At 39.3% G+C, this 21,425-nt stretch overlaps 13 protein-coding genes across 13 annotated transcripts, besides 1 other annotated feature; 3 read left to right on the forward strand and 10 right to left on the reverse strand.

Annotated features, from left to right (window-relative positions):
* Window positions 1-44: 44 nt before the first annotated feature.
* MRPL36 (mitochondrial 54S ribosomal protein YmL36) lies at window positions 45-578 on the reverse strand (the record flags this gene model as incomplete). Its single annotated transcript, NM_001178470.1, has 1 exon — window positions 45-578. The coding sequence occupies one exon, from the start codon at window positions 576-578 to the stop codon at window positions 45-47; it is 534 nt and encodes a 177-aa protein (NP_009680.2).
* A 238-nt stretch (window positions 579-816) lies between these two features.
* TFC1 (transcription factor TFIIIC subunit TFC1) lies at window positions 817-2,766 on the reverse strand (the record flags this gene model as incomplete). Its single annotated transcript, NM_001178471.3, has 1 exon — window positions 817-2,766. One exon carries the CDS (start codon window positions 2,764-2,766, stop codon window positions 817-819), a length of 1,950 nt encoding a protein of 649 aa, NP_009681.3.
* Window positions 2,767-2,781: 15 nt separating this feature from the next.
* Window positions 2,782-3,029: an origin of replication (ARS216; Autonomously Replicating Sequence).
* Window positions 3,030-3,273: 244 nt separating this feature from the next.
* On the reverse strand, window positions 3,274-4,455 carry PTC4 (type 2C protein phosphatase PTC4; the record flags this gene model as incomplete). The annotated part of the gene is made up of 1 exon (NM_001178473.1): window positions 3,274-4,455. The coding sequence occupies one exon, from the start codon at window positions 4,453-4,455 to the stop codon at window positions 3,274-3,276; it is 1,182 nt and encodes a 393-aa protein (NP_009683.1).
* Window positions 4,456-4,979: 524 nt separating this feature from the next.
* On the reverse strand, window positions 4,980-6,467 carry TPS1 (alpha,alpha-trehalose-phosphate synthase (UDP-forming) TPS1; the record flags this gene model as incomplete). Its single annotated transcript, NM_001178474.1, has 1 exon — window positions 4,980-6,467. One exon carries the CDS (start codon window positions 6,465-6,467, stop codon window positions 4,980-4,982), a length of 1,488 nt encoding a protein of 495 aa, NP_009684.1.
* A 457-nt stretch (window positions 6,468-6,924) lies between these two features.
* Window positions 6,925-7,131, forward strand: MEO1 (Meo1p; the record flags this gene model as incomplete). The annotated part of the gene is made up of 1 exon (NM_001270740.1): window positions 6,925-7,131. One exon carries the CDS (start codon window positions 6,925-6,927, stop codon window positions 7,129-7,131), a length of 207 nt encoding a protein of 68 aa, NP_001257669.1.
* A 212-nt stretch (window positions 7,132-7,343) lies between these two features.
* VMA2 (H(+)-transporting V1 sector ATPase subunit B) lies at window positions 7,344-8,897 on the reverse strand (the record flags this gene model as incomplete). Its single annotated transcript, NM_001178475.3, has 1 exon — window positions 7,344-8,897. The coding sequence occupies one exon, from the start codon at window positions 8,895-8,897 to the stop codon at window positions 7,344-7,346; it is 1,554 nt and encodes a 517-aa protein (NP_009685.3).
* Window positions 8,898-9,155: 258 nt separating this feature from the next.
* ATG14 (Atg14p) lies at window positions 9,156-10,190 on the reverse strand (the record flags this gene model as incomplete). The annotated part of the gene is made up of 1 exon (NM_001178476.1): window positions 9,156-10,190. One exon carries the CDS (start codon window positions 10,188-10,190, stop codon window positions 9,156-9,158), a length of 1,035 nt encoding a protein of 344 aa, NP_009686.1.
* A 237-nt stretch (window positions 10,191-10,427) lies between these two features.
* Window positions 10,428-11,414, reverse strand: OPY1 (Opy1p; the record flags this gene model as incomplete). The annotated part of the gene is made up of 1 exon (NM_001178477.1): window positions 10,428-11,414. The coding sequence occupies one exon, from the start codon at window positions 11,412-11,414 to the stop codon at window positions 10,428-10,430; it is 987 nt and encodes a 328-aa protein (NP_009687.1).
* A 252-nt stretch (window positions 11,415-11,666) lies between these two features.
* SHE3 (She3p) lies at window positions 11,667-12,944 on the reverse strand (the record flags this gene model as incomplete). The annotated part of the gene is made up of 1 exon (NM_001178478.3): window positions 11,667-12,944. The coding sequence occupies one exon, from the start codon at window positions 12,942-12,944 to the stop codon at window positions 11,667-11,669; it is 1,278 nt and encodes a 425-aa protein (NP_009688.3).
* A 293-nt stretch (window positions 12,945-13,237) lies between these two features.
* On the forward strand, window positions 13,238-15,352 carry CCZ1 (Ccz1p; the record flags this gene model as incomplete). The annotated part of the gene is made up of 1 exon (NM_001178479.3): window positions 13,238-15,352. The coding sequence occupies one exon, from the start codon at window positions 13,238-13,240 to the stop codon at window positions 15,350-15,352; it is 2,115 nt and encodes a 704-aa protein (NP_009689.3).
* Window positions 15,353-15,726: 374 nt separating this feature from the next.
* AGP2 (Agp2p) lies at window positions 15,727-17,517 on the reverse strand (the record flags this gene model as incomplete). Its single annotated transcript, NM_001178480.1, has 1 exon — window positions 15,727-17,517. One exon carries the CDS (start codon window positions 17,515-17,517, stop codon window positions 15,727-15,729), a length of 1,791 nt encoding a protein of 596 aa, NP_009690.1.
* A 361-nt stretch (window positions 17,518-17,878) lies between these two features.
* On the reverse strand, window positions 17,879-20,362 carry HSL7 (protein arginine N-methyltransferase; the record flags this gene model as incomplete). Its single annotated transcript, NM_001178481.1, has 1 exon — window positions 17,879-20,362. One exon carries the CDS (start codon window positions 20,360-20,362, stop codon window positions 17,879-17,881), a length of 2,484 nt encoding a protein of 827 aa, NP_009691.1.
* Window positions 20,363-20,928: 566 nt separating this feature from the next.
* Window positions 20,929-21,381, forward strand: CKS1 (cyclin-dependent protein kinase regulatory subunit CKS1; the record flags this gene model as incomplete). Its single annotated transcript, NM_001178483.3, has 1 exon — window positions 20,929-21,381. The coding sequence occupies one exon, from the start codon at window positions 20,929-20,931 to the stop codon at window positions 21,379-21,381; it is 453 nt and encodes a 150-aa protein (NP_009693.3).
* Window positions 21,382-21,425: the final 44 nt, after the last annotated feature.

A 21,425-nucleotide genomic window follows, 5' to 3' on the forward strand; every position in this document is an offset into this window, starting at 1 on the left:
ATAAATTGGTTCGAGAATAGAAAAGTAAGGGGAGCAAACACTATTCACTTCTTGTCTCTCTTCTTACTGGCCAACTTACCTGATTTGATCTGTTGTTCACTATCGTCTAACAGAGATAGATAGTCATCCATACCGAACGCTTTTTCAGAAACGTCTTCCTTCTCCTCCTTTTTAATCTGTGTTTTCTTTTTATTTTCTTCAGATAGTTCAACTGTTTCAGAGCTTGAATTTGGGGTCGTTGAATCGACAGAAAACAAAGAGCTATACCTCTTGTTAAATCTGTCCAAGCTACCACCAGAATTAGCATCCACAACGACTAGGTCATCCCTGCTAGGATTCCACAGCGGATTATTTCTCTGGTCTTGAATTAATCTAATTTCACCCTTTGGATATTGGGATCTCCGGATAACTACACTTCCATCACTCAACTCCATTTTGACATTGAATTGGTGATAAATAGCCGGTCGTGACTTCCCCAGTTGAATTTTTTTTGCAGGCCTTCTTGGCAAAGTAATTCTTGTAGAACCAGGATATGACCCTGTGGAAGCAAATCGCTTCGCAAATATAGACTTCAACATTAGGAGTGAACAAAACGTGTGTTCGTTTGCGTTGGTACCCGTTCTTTCTGGAGGCATTCTTAACTTTTAGGAATAATAATGATACCCTTTCATTTTAGTTATTTGATTTTGATGCATTTTGCACGAGATAATCGCTCTTTACGGTTTGGGGACAAAACTCAGAAATATCACATACGTAGTTATGGTTTTATTGCACATTTGGCATATTTTGATATTGAAATAAAAGAAAACCTACTTATTACAGATCGACTTCATCAACAAATCCCTTGAGCTCGCTTTTCATTGTTTCCGCGGTTTTAGGATCTAGTTTAGCTATTTTATTTATGATATCTTGGAAGCTCGCTGTTTTAACATCAAAACTTTCTTGTTCTTCTTCATCTGCATCAACGTCATCCACGTCATCGTCTATACTTGCAGGCACCTTCAAGTTCTGATCAGTGTCCATCTCTTCATTTTCCAAAGCAGCGTCGTCTGGCTCTTCAGTTATGGCGCCATTATCATCAAAATCATCACCAGCAGCGATACCCTTATCCTCCTCTATGGCATTTGAGGACATTTGACTACCTGCATCCATATTTATGTCCCCATCAGCATCTTTATTGGTGTTAACACCCATTCCCTCTTCTGAGTTCTTGTTTTCGGGTACCATGGATTCTTTAACAAATAACATTGTCTTGAAATACTTCAACTTGTATTTATTATACTCATAATTTCCTTGAACCATGCAACCAAGTTCGTATTTTACTATCCTTCTTATCTTGACCAAGTCTAATTCTTTGAACCATCCAGTTAGTTCATTCGCCTTATCTAAATATTCGACGTTGTGAAAAACTTCTGCAATGTTTGGCTCACCAATTAATAAATCAATCTGCAACATCAGGTACCACGGTATTCTTTTTCCATCAAATTTGAACCTGCTGTCAATACCGCCTGGAGTGTCTGATTCGAATACCAGGGGTGGTGGCTTTGGTACATTCTTTTTCACTATGGGAGAAGATAGTAATTTCCTTTCAATCTTAAAATATTCTGTTTGATATTGGGCGTATTCCACTGAACTTCTGGGGTCTATACCAAATTTGATATATGTATTTCTCCAAGGCCCCATTGTGAAACGATAAGATATGAGTGCCAGCGCTATCTTCATAGTATGGTGTATCTTCTTCGGGACAATCCCATCAAGATGTCTTTTAACCCAAATTGGACGTCTAGCGAAGAGCTCTCTCAAAATTTTCAAGCATTCCTCCAGCGATTCATAAAATTTAGAGTCACTTTTAGTGCCTGGATAGACTTTTGTTTTCTTCGCGACCTCAAAATCGTACAGGACTTGTTCATGAGCTTGGGACGGTATAACTGTCTTATCACTAAGATCATGAACAAACAACTGATAGTTTTTGATATATGTTCCCTTCACTTCTGTGACACCGTTTTTTTTTTTTTTCGCAAATGGATTAGCTTTATATTTATAAAGCAGGGGGAAACCAACCATTGATAACTTAGGAGGTGGCGGCAGTTGGAAATCTGTACTCGGAATTTTAACGCTACGGTCTAAGATCAAATTCCCGATGTTTTCCTGAGGTTGAGAGTCATTATCTGGTACAGAATTGACAAAACTTTTGAAATTATTCCATTCCAGAGAGCCAAAGCTACTTTTGAACTCTCTTGCAGAGGGGACATTATCCAGTTTGATTTGAAAATCTGACATTTCTCTAAATTTTATAGTGTTATCTACTATGGAAACAGGAGTGACTCTCAATTTATTCGAATCTTTTAAGGATTTGATAGAATCTTTGACGCTATTATTATTTTTACTTAAAGTTCCCTTAGGCATTGTAACCTTTAATATGACCGACTCATCTCTGAAGGGAACTCTTTTACCAATTACAGGATGCTCATTAAAATAGCTCTTGGATCCGTCGCTATCAGTATCATCGTTTAAGTACAGTTGTAATCCGTGCTGAGATTCGATAGGTCCATGTTCTTTAAAGGCTTCTTTCACTTTTTCGATGCCCCCACACATTTTTATAGCCTTCTGTATACTAGAGTGTTTTGTGGAGACATTAAGTGGCAATTCTAAACTTGGAATTCTGGGCAGGTCTAACGTAAATTCATCTGCTATTAACGGTGGGGCCTGGTCCGCGCTAGAATCTGGAATTGATGAAAGTGTAGCAAGAGGCTCCTCCACTGGCATTTTCACGATTTGGAAGATATTTTCGCTCTTGAAAGCTATAGAGATTAATTATGTTTTTCCCTTGGTATACCTTTTCTGTGTTGTCTTTCAGTTCCTGTCTTTAGGATGTTATTTATCGATCTTTTTCAGAAAGACCAAAAGCGAAGAAGCGAAGAAGAGGACTTCTCTGTACTAAGACCAAATTATGTAAAAGGAAAACTAAACATGAATATGTGAATTTATTTCCAAAACACAGCAGAGCTTAAAGATGGGGTAAACTCATATTCATATTCATATACACGTATGTATATAAAAATTCATTTAAAAGGATTGCTTTGGTTTTCTACAACACTAAAAAGCACAATAAAATAATAAAGTAAAAAAAAAAATGTGATAATGAGGTCGTTTTAAGGTACTTTTGTTATTTCATCTCCCAAGCAGTTGATCCTATACACTAATACACAGACACATTAACCACACGTTCAGATATGTATGAGAAAAAGGAAGAAGAAAAATAATTTTTTTTCCTTACACTAGGCCCCTTTCTCTTTCCAAACGGGTCTTCATTTTATTAAACCAGTCTTGCAATGTTTCGCCTTTCCGGTTTAGCACTACAATGATGGCAGTCATATTGTCAAAGCCGACACCAGTATTGCTATTTGCCTGCGCTATCCCGTGGTCCAACAATTTTGTTATTATTGTATCCAACTTCGTCCCTGATACCAGGTGATACTTTATAAAGTGAATTAACTGTTTGTTGTTATAAATATCCCATATACCGTCGCAAGCCAGTACTAAAAACTCATCTTTAGAATAGTCAATCTTGTGCATCAATACGTCTGGTTCAACGGTAACTTGTGCTTCTTGTGGTGGGGTTCCATAAGTTAAATTCTGGGTAATATTTGTTAGTTTTGTCCTTCTATGTGGATAAGTGACACCTCTCTTGAATTGGAAATCACTAAATGCCCTACTGAGAGCCAGTACTCCACCCACTCTTCCAAGAGAGACAGTACCACCATTATCGTTTATACGTATCAATTCTCCTATGTGTTGTGGCTTATGATCGAAAGACATCGTCTTTATGCCATTCGATTTGGAGGAAAGAATACATCGCGAATCACCACAGTTAGCCACATACAGTGATTCCTCGTTTATGATGCATGCTACTACTGCTGTAGATCCACACGAACTGTTGGCAAAATGTCGATATAACTCTTCATCTTGCAATATGAAAGCGTCTTTAAAAATTTGAGAAACAAGTCCTTCCAACGTATTGAAGGATCTTTTAAATTTTGATGAGTCGTTATTAGTTGTAGATGTGTAATGGTGGTTTTCGAAACTATACGCAATCCATTTGATCAGGCCAGCGTTGGGTTCACCATTACCGTTGCTACTGCCGTTACCATCGCGATGGTGGCGGCCGCCGCTTAGAAATTTCGAACAATCATCTCCACCATGACCATCGAATACTGCGAAGACGTTCAATGACAGGGTTTCGTATTTGTCTATGAATGGGTTGAAAAATCGTACGTACACAACAGAGTTTTCATTTCTAATTAGATGTGCATCTTCCTGAGTCAAACGATAGCCTTGCATGGACCCCACACAATTGTAAAATCGTGGAACAATACCAGTTGACGCCTGGTTGTTTTTATATTCATTATATTCTATGGTCTTCTCCGTCAACGGATGGGAAAGCAATTGACCCATTTTTGTCTTCTTCAAATTGAAGTTACTTTCTAAAATGGCTATATAGGGGAGAATAGAGGCAAAAAGGGCGATGGGATAGAAAAGAAGACGTAAGGGCTCCGTGCTAAGAAAGAAGAAAAAGATGCAGTTGAAAACAACGTAAAACTAGAGATCCAATGTCAATTGTTTATGTAGCCAATATCTTCGTTATGCGGTGTGAACAGCGACAATAAAAAAAAATGTGGGATAAATTATGGCTTTTTTTTCTTGATTTCCTTTTTCTTTTTATTCATGATGTTTCGAAGAAGAGATCAGCGCGGGAGAGAAAGAAAGAGAGAGAAAAAGAGGGCCTATACGGTGAAAAAACTACTTGCGCAGCTTCAGTAACAGCGCTACAGACAGGCGTTAACGAATAGGAGAGGACGTGTGGCGTTTCAGTTATGTCATTTATATAATTTTATATAAAGTATAAAAAAAGTGAATAGAAGAGAGGGCAGAGAAAACCGGACCAGGAATAGACGATCGTCTCATTTGCATCGGGTTCATCAGTTTTTGGTGGCAGAGGAGCTTGTTGAGCTTGATGATGTACTGTATAATTCATGGACGAAATTTTCACCCCAGAAGGCAGAAGTGTATTTAGAGATGTATTTGTAAAGTTTTTCCCAGTTAACTTCTTTCTTTACATCGGGCAAAGTCAAGGCCTCGTTGATGGCATCAGAAAGATCATCGGTGTTCCAAGGATTTACAATAATAGCACCATTCAAGGATTGTGCGGCACCTGTGAACTCACTCAGGATTAAGGAACCTTTCTTTTCTTCTTGGCAAGCAATATATTCGTAGGAAACCAAGTTCATACCATCACGGGTGGACGAGACCAAACAAACATCGCTCACAGCATATAACGAAATCAGCTCTTCAAATGGTATAGACTTGTGCATGAAATGGATGGGGACGAATTCCACAGTACCGAACTGACCGTTGATTCTACCGACCAACTCATTGACCACAGATCTTAAATATTGGTACTCTTCCACATCTCCACGACTTGGCACTGCAACCTGTACCAGAACAACCTTGCCCCTCCATTCTGGATGCTCGTTCAGAAACACTTCCATGGCGTGCAACTTCTGAGGCACACCTTTGATGTAATCCAGCCTGTCGACACCAACTATGATCTTGCAGCCCTTGAAAGTTTCCTTCAATTGTTGGATTCTCTTTTGTACGGATTCCTTTTTCAACCCATCGGTGAACTTGTCCACGTCGATACCGATAGGGAAGGCCCCTACGTTAACGAATCTGCCCTGGTATTCCACCCCATTAGGCAATGTGTTCACGTTAAGCACTCTTTGCACGGAAGACAAGAAATGTCTTGCATAATCGTATGTGTGGAACCCGACTAAATCACAACTCAAAACACCCTTCAAAATCTCTTGTCTGACAGGTAAGATTCTGTAAATTTCACTCGAAGGGAATGGTGTGTGCAGGAACCACCCGACCTTAACGTTTTGCAGTTGCTTCTCGTGAATCTTGACTCTCAACATTTCCGGAACCAACATCAAATGGTAATCATGCACCCAGATTAAATCGTTATGGTTCATAGTCTTAGCAATCTCGTTGGTGAACGTCTGGTTTGCCTCGTTGTATGCCAACCACGCATTCTCGTCGAAATTGATCTCACCAGGATGGTAATGGAATAACGGCCATAGAATAGAATTACTGAACCCGTTGTAGTGTAAGTCTGCGATTTCATCGCTCAGGAAGATGGGTACGGCATTAAACTTTTCCAGCAAGTCCTTCCTCACCTGATCCTTCTCATCGTCAGGAATCTCTAGCCCAGGCCATCCGAACCACTTGAAAGTGTACGTCTTCTTCAACCCTTCCAACGCCGTGACCAGCCCTCCGGACGACATTGCGTACTCGTACTGTCCCGTACTGCTGTTTTTAGTGATTGTCACGGGAAGCCTGTTGGACACCACAATAATGTTACCCCCTGAAGACGAGGTCAGTTGCGCCTTAGCGTTATCCGTAGTCATAGTTCTATGTCTTAATAAGTCTGTATGTGAGTACCTAGTTTGTTAGCCTGCTTTGTTGCTTACTTAGCTGCGTGCTTGTTCAAGAAGAAACTGACAGAAACTCAATTGACAAGATAAGACTACCAAGTTAATCAATCTCTACCACCCGGCTGTACGCCTTAATCTCTCTCTATATATACATACTCACAATAATACATGTGTCTTAGAACCTCAGTGCAGTTTGTCCATGGCGCCCCCCTGAGAGCCCCTGCCCTGACCTGCCCAGCGGGGTGACCCCTATCAGCCTGCGGATGAGGGCCCAGGGGGCTCCCTCTCCCTGGCGCGCTGGCACTCTAGGCCCGATCCCTCGTCAATCCCCTTATAAACAGCGCTGACGTGCTTGGACTTTGTTCCTTGTTCTTTTGTTCTTTGTTCTGGTGCAGATGGAACAGAACAATCGCAACAAGAGCACGAAGATATGGCTATCACCCCTGACAAACAGAAGAAAGAACAACAGCATCAACCACAGAACGGACCGCTCGACTATGCTCACATATGCAAGTGTATTGCAATGTTCTTTGTCGTTGCGGGCGTGGTGCTGATGTTCTTCGAGACCGGGTTGGACCCAGAACAAAAAGAGCAAATCAAGCGTCTCCACCAGTTGGACGGCATTCCTCACGCTTGATGTGCCCAGGGTGATGTGTTCCTTGATCTTTTTCTTTTTTTTTTTTCAATTACGGATTATGCATATATAGGTGGGTATACGTACGTAAAAAAACAAAAACACACATGTAGACATCTATATACGTTTAAAAAAGCTTTAGATTCAGATCTTTGGGTTTTACAAAAAAAAAACGGACAAAATAAAAAAAGCCTTTTTCTTCAGCAACCGTCCTCTTAGATTAGAGATTCTTCTTGGCTGGCGTCCTTCTTCTTACCGGAGCTTCTTGTGTCGGGATCTTCTTCATCTTCGTCGGCATCGTCTCTGGCTCTATCGTAAAATTCATCAAGAATCTTTGGGGAGATTCTATTCAACATCTCCTTAGGGTAGATTCTTAGCAAACTCCATGCCTGGTCCAAACTTTCGAAAACGGTTCTGTCCTCGTAGGCGCCTTGTGTGATAAAGGTCTTTTCGAATTTTTCCAAAAATTCCAAAGATAACTTATCTTCGATGGATAACGCCTCTTCACCGACAACGGCCTTCATAGCAGCAGCGTCCTTACCGATGGCGTACTTGGCATACAATTGGTTAGAAACGTCACCGTGGTCCTTTCTGGTCATACCTTCACCGATGGCAGATTTCATCAATCTACTCAACGAAGGCAAGACGTTGATTGGTGGGTAGATACCCTTGTTATGTAATTGACGGTCAACGAAGATTTGACCCTCGGTAATATAACCGGTCAAATCCGGAATTGGATGCGTAATATCATCGTTAGGCATTGTCAAGATAGGTATTTGAGTGATGGACCCGTTACGACCCTCTACTCTACCTGCTCTTTCATAAATTGTGGACAAATCTGTATACATGTAACCAGGATAACCTCTTCTACCTGGAACTTCTTCTCTAGCAGCGGAAACTTCTCTAAGAGCATCAGCATACGATGACATATCGGTCAAGATGGTCAACACATGACGTTCCGTTTGGTAAGCAAGGTATTCAGCGGTGGTCAAGGCCAATCTTGGAGTGATAATTCTTTCAATGGTAGGGTCATTAGCCAAGTTCAAAAATAATGAAGTTCTTTCCAAAGACCCATTTTCTTCGAAATCCTGTTTGAAAAATCTAGCGGTTTCCAAGTTGACACCCATGGCAGCAAAAACGATGGAGAAATTTTCTTCATGACCATCATGAACATCCTTGGTAGGTCTCACCAAACCAGCCTGTCTACAAATTTGTGCTGCAATTTCGTTGTGTGGTAAACCTGATGCGGAGAAAATTGGGATCTTTTGACCTCTGGCAATGGAGTTCATTGTGTCAATAGCAGAAACACCAGTAGAAATCATTTCTTCTGGATAAATACGAGCATATGGGTTGATAGGAGAACCGTTAATGTCCAAGTAATCCTCTGCGAAAACTTTAGGACCGTTGTCAATGGGTCTACCAGAACCGTCAAAAATTCTACCCAACATGTCTTCAGACACAGGAATTCTCAAACTCTCACCAGTGAATTCCACGGTAGTCTTCTTGACATCAATACCAGATGTACCTTCAAACACTTGCACAATGGCTCTATCTCCTCTAATTTCCAAAACTTGACCTTGTCTCACGGTTCCATCTGGCAATGTCAAATTAACAATTTCGTTGTAACGTGGGAACTTGACCTTTTCCAAAATGACTAATGGACCGTTCACACCACTGACCGTATTATAGTTCAATCTAGGCTTCACATTGAAACCTTGTTCGACGGCTTTCTTATTTATGGCAAACAACTCCTTATCAGACAAAACCATTCCTGCAATATTTATTTTCGCTTGATGTACTGTCTACTCTTACAATCGCAATCCTGTCAACAATGGTTGTCTATCTGTATTAAAATCATTTAGTCCTTTATCTCTTATCCTTTTCTTTCAACGGGGTGAAAAAAAAAAAAAAAAAAACAACTAAAAAACTGAGTTGGTTCTTACCCGAATGCTTATTACACTGGCTGCTATTGTTTATGACTGACTACATGCAACTTTATACACACGGCAGGAAAAAAAGTGCGCACTCTAGCCTACCACGTACCATCGGTCATGAGGTCCTGTGACTGTTGGAGGTGGTGCGGTCCGCCTTGCAGGATGTCCTCTTTGTGGATTATTCATGTTATCCAAAACCATCGAGTACAACATCCCAAAAGTCCAATATAGCGAGACGGACCTACACTTCATCTTGTTCCGTTTCACCATATTATAGAACAGCCCATCCACATCGTACTGGTCCAGTAGCCATGGGATATCCATGGGTGTTGAAGGTACGAGTTTCAAATGTCTACATATCTGTAAAATATTTATGATAAGCTTGATCAACCTTTGTACTACTGTCTGTATGCTATCGGAAAACTCAAACATGGGTTGTTCACAGATTTTATTTGTGTAGGGAAGTTTAATCATAAGAATGTCTGAGAAGAAGCTAATATACTTCCACATGATGTTGATGGAATCGTTTGTTATAGCAAGAGGTAAAATACGGAAGTTTTTCAAAGATATTAGTGGCTGAAAAGCTATAGCGAAAGGTATTTGGAAATTATCTTGCAGCTTCTGGATCACAAACCAATTATTTAGTAGATTGAGCTTGTAATCTCTAGCCGATTCACAAATCTTCGATACTTGTGCCAGCTTATTTTTTGCATCACTAATTTCCACTTGCTCTCTTAATTTGTCCGTACCAGTACCCACCTTATAACATTTATAATTGTCAATTTCTACTTTCAATTCGCTGATGTGATTCCTTTTACTATAAATCCGCTCATTTAGCTGTTCTATCCTGTGCCTAATCAGGTTATTATTCTTTTTCATTCGTAAAACATCTAACTTCATGAGACTATTCATCAGGGGATCTTTCTTTTTCTCCATCCTCTTGATATCTAACTGGTCATAGTTCATGGCCTCGTTTAATATTTGTTCGACTTTCCCGTTAAGTTCTTTATTCTCATCCTTTAATAAAATTAAATCTAGTTTTAGCTTCAGTAGCAGACTTGGGCTCGTATTGATACAATGTGCACAGTACACTACATGCGCTCTATGGTGGCAAATTGGGCAATGCATGTCATACTAGGATTCTAGTTTTTAACTTTTACTTCCCTTTTTCTCTACTCGTTATCCTTCTAATCACTTTTGTATTTGGTCCTTTCCCTTAATTTTCAGCGAGGAAAAAAGTGCTTATTATCATTAAAATACAAATAAATAAATAGTTTTTTAACTAGACGTAAGGAAAACAATTACACGTATTATTTAATAGTACAAAGAAAAAAAAAGTCAATACATATTCATCATTGGCATTGCTTATATATTTTCGGCCTTTAATTTTTTTCTTATCAAAATTCCACTCTTGAAATTTATTATCCAATCCACCATATCTTGATCGTTAGCGGCTTTAAAAGATAACCTTTCATCAAATGTAATTAGCGCAAAATTAGTGTCGTCATTTTTCATCTTCGAATTATTATCAAGTTCAATACAATCGATAATTTTATCCAATTTAATGCTTTTCTTTAACTTCCCAGTCTTGAAAGAGTATAAATTGAACGAAGTATTAGTCAATTCCACATTGAACTTTTGCCATTTAGCCCTATTGAACAGTTTCTTCTTTTTCACTTTTGTGTAAAGAATCCCAGAACAAACCTGGTGCTCTGCATTTCTTGGATCGAACATCCTATAAAATTCTTTATCTTCACGAGACAGTTGCTCATCCATCGTCAAACTGCAAGAATGCTTGCTGCTAGAAGGACCCGCCTTTTCGTCAACTACAATTAAATCATCATCATCCTCTTCTTCATCATAATCACTACCTGTAGTGACACTTTCGTTGCCACTAGGACTAGAGAGGAATTTTTCAAGGGCAATTTTCCAATTATGCATCAGTTCCATACCAACCTTCTCATTTTGCCCTCGTGGAAATTTGAATATTAAATCCTTGGATGGAGTATAAACAGTTAATATACCATCGAGCTCGCTTATCTTAAAATTAAGTATGTCAAATCTCGGTATGACACTTATAGCCTCTCTTTCATCCCGAGTTTTGTAATAGGCAAATTGGTTTTTCCTCAAGACACACCAATATTGATGGTCTGTTGTCCGAGGCCACCATAAATGACGATGGTGATGATGGTGATGATGGTAACCCTGCGGTGCACCATCAGCAGCTCCATTGTTACCTGAACTGGATTGAGCTGTCGGCGTTTTATTTTGAGACGTTGATGGCTTCTTGATGAGATTCGATGCGATCAAAATTTCATGCTGACTTGACGGAGCAGTCGCACCTGCTATCATTGGTCTTATGAAATTTACCAAGGCAAAATTAGCGTAATTATTTATGGTTAATTCACCTACTGGCTACTATTGCGTACCACATTTTGGCCTGTTCGTTTAATTTCAGCCACATTATAGTAGAGAAAAAACCGTTGTGAGTGACCGAAAGTGAAAAATATGGATTCGTGTCTATAAAACCTTAGAGGCATCTATTTACTTTTGTTCTATTATCTAAATGAATCCTATATATATACTCCCTTGTGTCGGCATATTCTAGGATTGGGCCCCGTGAACAACCATACTATTTCCCTTTTTCTTATGAGTGGAGGAAACAGTTCTTGTAACACCGGGAGGCACTGAGATTGTGGGAGATGTACTTGGATCGTTATTATGCGTTACATTTGTTTTACTACTGCTCGAGCTTGGTTTTCTTACTGAGGCAGTTCTTTTAACACCAGGCAAAACCGGGGATGCAGATTTTGGAATAGAACCCGATGACAGCAAAGGCGACGCAGTATAGAAACTTCTTCTTTTATTGTTACTGCTATTACCATTGGAGGATGAATCGTTTGTGTTCGGCGTCTTTCTTAATTTGACCATCTTAATAGGAAGCATATCCTGTGCATTATTGCTACTCAAAGCGTCAGCGTTGTTGCTTTCCACCTGGGTTTGTACATTCTTCTTCAAGGTTTGTACTACCGCGCCTTTATTACTAATCTTCTCATCGTTTCTTTTCAAGACGTCTTTCAAATCCATCTTTTCAGCAAAAGTTGATATCAGATTTTCGTTCGTCTGGTACAGATTTAGCCAGCTTTGTAGATTTAACTCATCTAAAGAGTGAGTGATTATCTTGCTTAATTTTGAATCCTTTTCTGTTTCCAGAGATTTCAAATCTTTCACAGAGTCATTGAATTTATTTAAATTCAATTCTATATCTGAATTTGAACTAGTATCTGAACCATAATTTAAATTTTGATTACTTAACTCTAACTCCAACAAACCGATTTTTTCATTTAATTTGGAAATTTCATCAGAATAGTGGTCTCTGTAAAGATTTTGTGACTCCAATAATGAATTATAGTTAACTTCCATATTTTGCAATTTTTCAGAGCAAGATTGTTCAATGGCACTAGAATTTTTCGCCAATTTACTCAATTGATCCATTTTCTCCTTTTGTTCATTGTAACGGTTACTCAATTCGCTATAATCTTTCTCTAGCTCTTTTAGCTTCTTGTTCTTTCTTTCAAATATCGAGTTGAGATTTTCGTTCTCGTTCTTCAGCAGATTTAAATTTTCCAGTAGTTTTGATTCTTTGGATTGTGCTAATTCCAATTTACTCAATAAATTTTGAGATTGCGTAGTCAATTGTAGATTTGTTTTTGTCAGCATATCAATCTGGTCATGCAGTGATTCAATGACTCTCGAAGATGAGGCATTTTGGCTGGAGGTATTTCTATCTTTTGTGGGGGAACTTTCCAAGTTTGCCATAAAAATATTATGGTGAGGTGCCAACTTGCTTGAAGAAGTCTGGGTATTATCCTGGTCCGACATCTTACACAAAAGTAGTGTCGTTGAACCTTGGCGTGCTTGATAGACGAGCTAACGTTTGGTAACCCCTTCAGACTGCTGCTACTCATGGCAACAAATCAATAAACAAAATGCAATAGTAGTTAGTAATGAAGCTCTCGCCCGAACAAAAGACGAAACGAGCGGGTAACTATTTAGCCTATTTTATTGCGATGACAATAATATGTAGTAGCAATAGGGAAATAGTTTCATTTGACGTGGAACCAAAAATACATTCTAAATCGTACAACTATTAAATTGATATATGAAAGACGGATATGAGACTACACTATATTACGGTTTTTGATCCATCAAGATCTACCAACGAAAATGACACTTTCAAGCAGTTGCTGCTGTTCCATTATTTTGGCACTACTGATTCAATACCCTCTTTAAACGAAAAACTGTCCATCATAGGAGTAATACAGGGCATTTGGTCACTTACGAGTTCATGCGTAAACAAGGACGGCGAAGATTTAGAGAAAATTATTGAGCTGAACAATGATATTATTTTTTGTATTAAGGTGGAATCAAGATTTTTCATCAGTCTAGCAATTTCGAATATCAGCGACGATCAGAGTGCCATACCTTTACAGTATCTCAGTGCTTACTTATGGCTTAGTTACAGGTTCTTCAAGCTACTCAATGGGTCATTCAGCGGATTTAACAAGGACTTCCGCAAACTCACGGATTTGTTGAACGAATTCGTTATTCCGTTCTGGAATGATATTTATTTGAATCTAGAAACTGTAACGAATAGATCATTTACTGTAATGTGGCCTGGTTTTTATAAAAGGGCAAATTTTCAACATTCCTCTTATAATCCTGGAGAAAAAAATAATGTCGAAGAGTCATGGGACGCTATAATCTTGCAGAATATTCTTTTAGATAAAAAGAGTTATCTAGGACTAAAGGACATTTTGGTTTACCACCTACCAAAGCGCACCAAAGCGGCTAATAGGGAGTCTATGGGAACAAAAACTTATGGACTAGTAAGGAACTTTACCAGTGACCTGAACACATTACCAGATATCTCAAATTGGCTATATCATTTGCACTGCACCTATGGTGAAATATCAAGTCATATATTAACAGGAAATGTCCATTTTAAAGAGGAGCTACAAGTAGAAGAAGAACAAGAGCGAAGTCGTGATACAAACGGAAGAGACGAAGAGGAATCACAGGAGCAACAGCGACGGGAGCACCAAGAGACTACGCAAAACAATACAAGCGAACTCTCTCTATCGGAAAGAGTGATACACAACGTAACACTCCCCATTTCTTTTGCATACGACGCTATACATGAAGTGAGTACCACGACTGGTGTTTCGGGTAGCTTATCCATGATAATGGACTATGTACCGAAGCCCCATTGGCCGTTCATTTCATCCTCTAACAAAAGTGCCGACAAAAATAATTACTCAAATAGCAATGATAACGCAAATTCGAATGCCCCACTGATGGCGCAATCAGAGGCTGTTGGAGGGACGATAGGCAACTCGAGATTTGGTTTCCTAATTTCCCCATTGAATTCAGACCTGTTGCCATCATCATACCAAGCCCTGAAACTGAATTTGAACTTTGAAAACTCCAAAGACAAGGAGGATTTTTATAATTGCCTATTTTGGTACTTTGATGATTTTTTAATTGTAATTGTCTGTGATCCGGACTTCAACAAGATTTGTGAAAGAGACTATCTAAAGGACTTGAGCTTCCAATTGTGTCAGAGTATGGAATGCCTAAACAATGAGATTTTAAACTCTCAAAATTGCGATAACGTGGAATCCTTTGCTTATGTGATCAGAGATAACGTCACCAAAGAAATCGACTCGTCCGTTCCATTTGGGTCTCCAAAATTTACTTCGGATGAAAGCATTTCAACTTTACAACTAGCAATTAACGGTATAGATCAGTTCATTAACGATAATTCAAATTCCCTATCGCTTGCTAATTGGAATCCAATAACTATTATGGGTGGCTCAAATGCTATCAGCAAAAAAAATACTACAGAAGGATTTGGAAACGGGGTAAACGATAAGACTCAAAAATTCAAAAGAAAATATCTGAATTTCTTGAATTTAATGAGCGCAGAAAAGTTATGGGACTTACAGGTTGACGTCTTACAGTTCTTGACTAGTTTACAGAACTCAAAGAGAGACCCAGATTATTTTCAGGAGGAGAGGTTATTAAAATTGAACAATGGTGTTTTATGCTATATCAAAGAAAACAATTCAAACTTAATTATTATTATTAAAAACTGGTTTCAAAATAACGGCACGTCAAAGGCTGCAAAACAAAGGAACCGTTTTAGTTCAGATTCCTCTAAGGGAAGTTCATTGTTTCAAAGTTTAGGTCGTGACGTGACTGACTGGTGGGAATCCAGGGAAATTTAAAAATGTAACGTTTAGCATTTGATAGACATAGAATAAAAATAAGTAACTATAAAAAAAGGAAAAAAAAAATTGGGCAAAATAGGGATCATATTATAACTATTTATATACAGATTCGAAATATGAAGAAGAGACTATGAAAGGTGGGTGAATATCAATATTAAATAAAAATCAAACAATGATTGAAAAAACGGTAAAAGATCATAAAAAGCCCTCCAGGTAATATGTCAATAAGTAAATATACTTTATCGAAGGAAAGATCAAAAAAAAAAAAAAAAAAAAATGCAAACGAACATAGCCAAAGGACCACAATATTAATCTGACAATAAATTTGGAGGCAGTCAATGTAAATTTGTGAATATAACGACATAATTGCATTATGCTTTGCTATAATATTGAAATTTTTCGAAGGAGCTTTCAATCTCATGGTTTTCAATTTCTGTTAGCTCTTTAGAAAAGTCAATTTCATGTGGGTTTTTGAAGTGATCTTTACCACGTTTCCAAATAAATTTGTAGCCCACATATATACCGATGTTGATAAACACCATTAAATACGAAAACAAAAAATCTTGTGTGTTCCATAATTTGGGAAAGAAAACGGTGTAGCCCTGTATTAAAATCATTGCGGAACATGAAACAAGGCCGATAATAGCAGTGTATGGTTGACCCCACGAACGGAATGGCAACTTGGGTAACGAATCTTGTTGGACGTGGTAAGCCCTTCTGAAAAATAAATAGACGATACAAAGGACGACAAAATTAATCAATTGAGAGGCAGTAATCAAGTTAATTAACCAATTCAATACGACCGCACTATTAGAATTCAGTTGCAAAAGGCTCACTAAAGCCCATACCAAAGATATGGCCACAGAGTAAATGGGCACACCATGCCTATTGCATCTAGTGAAGATTTTTGGCGCGTAGCCATCTAATGCCATACCATAAAATGTTCTGGATGAGCAATAAGTGTAAGCGTTACCAGCAGAAAAGGCGGCTGTAATCAAAGCTATATTAACAATGTCAGGTAATATTCTAATTTTCAGATTATTCATTGCAATGACATAAGGTGAAGACCCGGCGCCAGGCCTTGCTTCATTAATTGCTGCTGTCAAGTCAGGATCATTTGGCGAACAAACAATCCCAACACACAGACAACTCCCTAAAAACAAAAATGTTAATCTCACAAACACCTGCTTAAACGCCTTGGGTAATACTTTTCTTGGTCGTTTGACCTCTCCCGCTAACATAGAAATATACTCGCCACCAGCTATGGTAAACGATGCCTGAATCAAGCAAGCGAGAAACCCCTGGAAGTAGCCCGAAGACTTCCCCACATCATTGCCATCGGGAAAGTATTTCTTGAATGGACTTTCACCATAATTACGAAACCCGTAACGATCATGTTCAGGATTTCCACCCAACATGGTAATGAACGTGAATGTAAATAGGCCGAGTGCAAGGATAATTTTGAAAGAAGCCAACCAAAATTCCATTTCACCGTAATATTTGACTGCACAAATGGAAATAAGCAGATACAAAACTACTTGAACGGCGAGCGGAATACCAGCTGAATAATCATCTCTCCAATAATGTATAATTGTATTAACAGAAACAATCTCGAAAGGGATCTGTACGCATTCAAGAAACCAGAAATTCCAGCTAGCCATGACAGCCAATGAATCGTCAACGCACTTCGTTGCTAATCTCAAAAAGGGGGAACTTACAGGGAAAAAGCAGACCATTTCCGCTGTAGACACAGTAATGCAAAGTATTGGAACACACCAAAGAGCAAATGCCAATAATAAAGAGGCGGGCCCTCCACGGTATAAAGCTTTTCCGATCGCCACGAATAGCGCCGTACCAATGACACCGGAAATAGCAATCAACTGGACGTGCCTGTTTTCTAGTTTACGTCGAGTTTCTGTGAAATATAGCAGGTAAGTCCTTGAGTCATCATCAATAGAAGACCCTCTATCCTCATGTTCATCCACGTGAACATCGCCCGCTTCGGGTATCGTGTTTATGTGACCCACTGACCCAGAAGGTTCCAACCATCCCTCACTAGGTTCGATACTCTTTATTCGAGTGGTTATTGTCTTGTATTTATTCTTATCGTACTCAAAATCACCGTCATTTTCGTAGTCGATGGTCATACGTTCCTTTGTCATGCTTGGCAAAAGTTATGGAAGCAAAATGTAAGTGCAGCTTAGGGGGGACAAGGCTGAAGGAAAACTATTGTTTTTAATTACCACCTATTAGTATCTTAAAGCAAAGGAGCTAACCGAGATAATATCAATACGAAGTATGGTGAACTAACACTACCCTTACTCCTGAATTACATAAATTAAAGCAGGCAACATGTCGAGATCCATTTACCATTGAAGAGTTCCAAAAAAAGGGTTCTTTTTTTATACATGTAGTTTTACGGTGCGGCGCCGACACCCCGCTCGATCGATGACGCTGACTTGTGGTACTCAGGACGTATGGATAGTTATTTGTTGCCGCAGTATATAGTATACAATGCAGAATTCACAGAGGCAGGGAAAAGGCTCTGCCACAGACATTATGTAGCGTGGAAACACTAGTCTTGACTCTGACATGAACTTCTGGAACATCTTCCTCGAGGTCTTCGTGCCTTGGCAATTCGTTAGAGGGTTCAAGCGCTTTAGTAGATTTGAGATCAAACATAGGCTTATTGATAGAATCTAAATGGTCCGGTTTGGCGGTTTCGCTGAGTCCGTGAATATCTTGTACGCTTTGCCAACCAGTTTCTAGATTGGATAGGAATCCCTGTTCTTCTTCGTTTTCAATGTCTTGGTCAAGATCAATTTGATTATCTAGCTTTTGATTGGTAGTCGCTGAATAATGTCGATTATGGGCTAAAGTTTTAGTGTCATCTGTAACTATAGACCTCGGAATAGTCATGCTTGCAGCAGTTACCGCCGAAGTGTAATTTGACAACATAAGGTATATGAAACTCTCCAAAGACCATTCATACCAAACTTTTTGTTCTGTATCGGAGTGTATCCGAGACATCAGCACAGAAAGTTCGGAGTCATCTATAAAGGATATTGGTTGCTTCAAAGGAAAGATAATTGGAGACCACGAGGTCATATTTGGTGTATGGTCACATTTCTTGATTAGATTTTCTTCTCGTCTGGTATTCATCAACGTTTCTTCGCTAAATTTTAAACGGACTGTGCTGTCATTGGGCAAAGTTGACAAGAATATATTGTTATATAAGTTTGCCGAGAAGAATCCGATAAAGCCATGGATTTCGCCGCGGTGCTTTATCTTGAACTCATTTAATGAACTTTGAGAAAATTCAACTGTAAAATCATCTTCGTCTTGGACAGTATCTTTTTGGGCCATGGGATGCTCGAACCGCCACACTTCATTTACCCTTGAGGATAATATACAGTATGGCACTCTATGGACTATCCAGGGCGCCTCCAAAGAGCGATTTGTTTGTGAGAGTTTTTGGTAGAATAATGGTGACGAAATGGGTGCTATGTATGAAGAGTATGACCTCGGTATGAAAATTGTGTCATTGTGGGAATGATATTTTTCAATAGACCAGAGACATTCTGGTGATAATTCATTGCAACCGAACGAACCCAGCAGTTCACTTATGCACAGATCTATCTGAATACGCTTTTCCGACGGCTCGTTGATTTGCCATTTGGTCATATCCTCCTTGATTAATTTCACTCTATTATCCCAACAGTCGAAATTTCTTTTTTGCAAGTACAGATATGCCTGTGGATTTTTTTCAATGGCAATTATAGAAACCTTACTATCCATAAACAACATTGATATTATCTTAAAAGTTCGATCCACTAAAGGTCCTCTTCCCGCACCGGCTACTAGGATCACCAACGGTCTCTTGGCACTCGCTCGAGGAGCAAGATCTTGAAGCGCCTCTAATATGGCAGATTCGTAAAGATCGTACTTCACCAAATCTTTTTCAAAAGTCAAATATGTGGAATTTAATAAATTATCTGAATGAGGTTTCAGAGGCGGCATTATCCGAGAGTCCTCTTGGAGCAAAAATTGGTGATTACTATTGGAATTTAATACTTTGTCGCCCTTTTTCAATAAGTAGTTTATATATTCCAAATAGGCAGATTCTCCGCCCTTAACATTATTGGCATATTTCTCCATCCCATGCAATATCACGCATAATTCATTACCCAAAATTTGTGAATCTCCATTAACCTTTTGGAACTTTAAAATCAAATTCTGGTTAAACTTGTGTAAAACGGGATAATCGTACTGATTACTGGCAAAGATGGATGAAGATACCAAAAGACACGAGACGGGTTCGGCTAACCATCTATTCAGCACATACGAAGGAGTCCTGGTTCTTGGCAAAGCCAAAGAGATAGTCAAAGAGGGATGATATTCGCATTGTTTCCGCACGGTATTCCACAGTTCCCAAGTGGCCAATGGATCGCTGTCTTCGTAAAGTGGCAGAGAAATGGATATGGTTAACGCAGGCGCAGCAAAGACGATGCGATTTTGCAGGAGCCTGTAAATCATCTGTCCATACAATTGCAGGTTGGACAGGTCCCGTGGAGGCGCCAATATTAGCTTATTGATTCCAACAAACCTCGCGTACTTACATTCGTTTAGAAGGACCTTTAAGCCAAGATCTCTTACATTTGGATCGCGACTCTCCAGCTCCAGCCAAGAGGATAACAGCCCTATGTAAGACGGCGTATCGTCATTGTCTAGCTTCTTGACGTTGAACGGGGGTATACAGATATCCTGCAACTGCGGTTCAGGAATTTGAAGCGGTTTCCAGTTCTGTATGGATTGTCTTTGGAAATCTTTGAAAACTTGCCCAACTATTTCCTTATATCTTGGCGTTGTTATAGGAAGCAAAACGTAATCATAGTTACTAGGCAGTTCTGGTGAATGACTAGAGACATTTTCTAGGAAACGTGACTTTTTGCTGTGCTGTTTATGATTAAAGCCTGGTTTGACACCAACAAATACGTTGCTATGCATATGCAAACTGAACCCTTTGTATATATAAAAATTATATGTATAAAAGAAGAGGAACGTCCGCACAATTCCACACACACACACACACACACGCTTTCACACACGCAATTTGAAATAGCTCCTATAGGGCTTGGGAATAGGATCACAAGTCACTCGAAATATACCATTTTTTCTATCACACATACACATTGTATAAAGCCATTTGTTTCAAAAAAATATAAAAACACTGCGCAGCGTGCTGTTTCGGGTTCCATTTGTGATTGTTTATTTTTCTTTTGGTTTAGCTCAGTGCAAAACGAGGGCTCGAAGAATTTTCAGATAAAACAGTACTCGAGCCCTGAGATCTGTTTTAGGGTCTAAAAGGCGGGTTATAAAAATATGTCAGGTGATTTTTTTTTCTCGTGGTATGAGATAAATAAAGAATGGAGCTTTTATGCATGAAAGGACAGCGGATGGCAGTAGAGCAGACATCAGTAGCATTCATTACAACTCTGTCGTAAGTTCTTGGAACTGCTGGCCGCGTTGGATACAACTAGATTGACACGCACTTACTCTCGTCTTACAGTACTATGTACCATCACTATCACGCCTTCCAAGGCAGAAAGCTTACTGACCAAGAAAGAGCACGCGTGTTGGAGTTTCAAGATTCCATTCACTATTCTCCGCGGTACTCAGACGATAACTATGAGTACAGGCATGTGATGTTACCTAAGGCCATGCTAAAAGTTATCCCATCTGATTACTTCAATTCGGAAGTGGGGACCCTGCGTATATTAACAGAAGACGAATGGAGAGGCCTCGGCATCACACAGTCTTTGGGGTGGGAACATTATGAATGCCATGCGCCAGAACCACACATTTTGCTATTCAAAAGGCCGCTGAACTACGAGGCCGAGCTGAGGGCAGCGACCGCTGCTGCTCAACAGCAACAGCAACAGCAGCAACAGCAGCAACAACAACAACAGCAACATCAAACACAATCGATTTCGAACGATATGCAAGTTCCACCCCAAATCTCCTAGCTTTGATATACTCTAATTACTGAAATTGAATTCCTTTTCAAGGC

This window comes from Saccharomyces cerevisiae, chromosome II (genome assembly GCF_000146045.2).
Source record: "Saccharomyces cerevisiae S288C chromosome II, complete sequence".
NCBI lineage: Eukaryota > Fungi > Ascomycota > Saccharomycetes > Saccharomycetales > Saccharomycetaceae > Saccharomyces > Saccharomyces cerevisiae.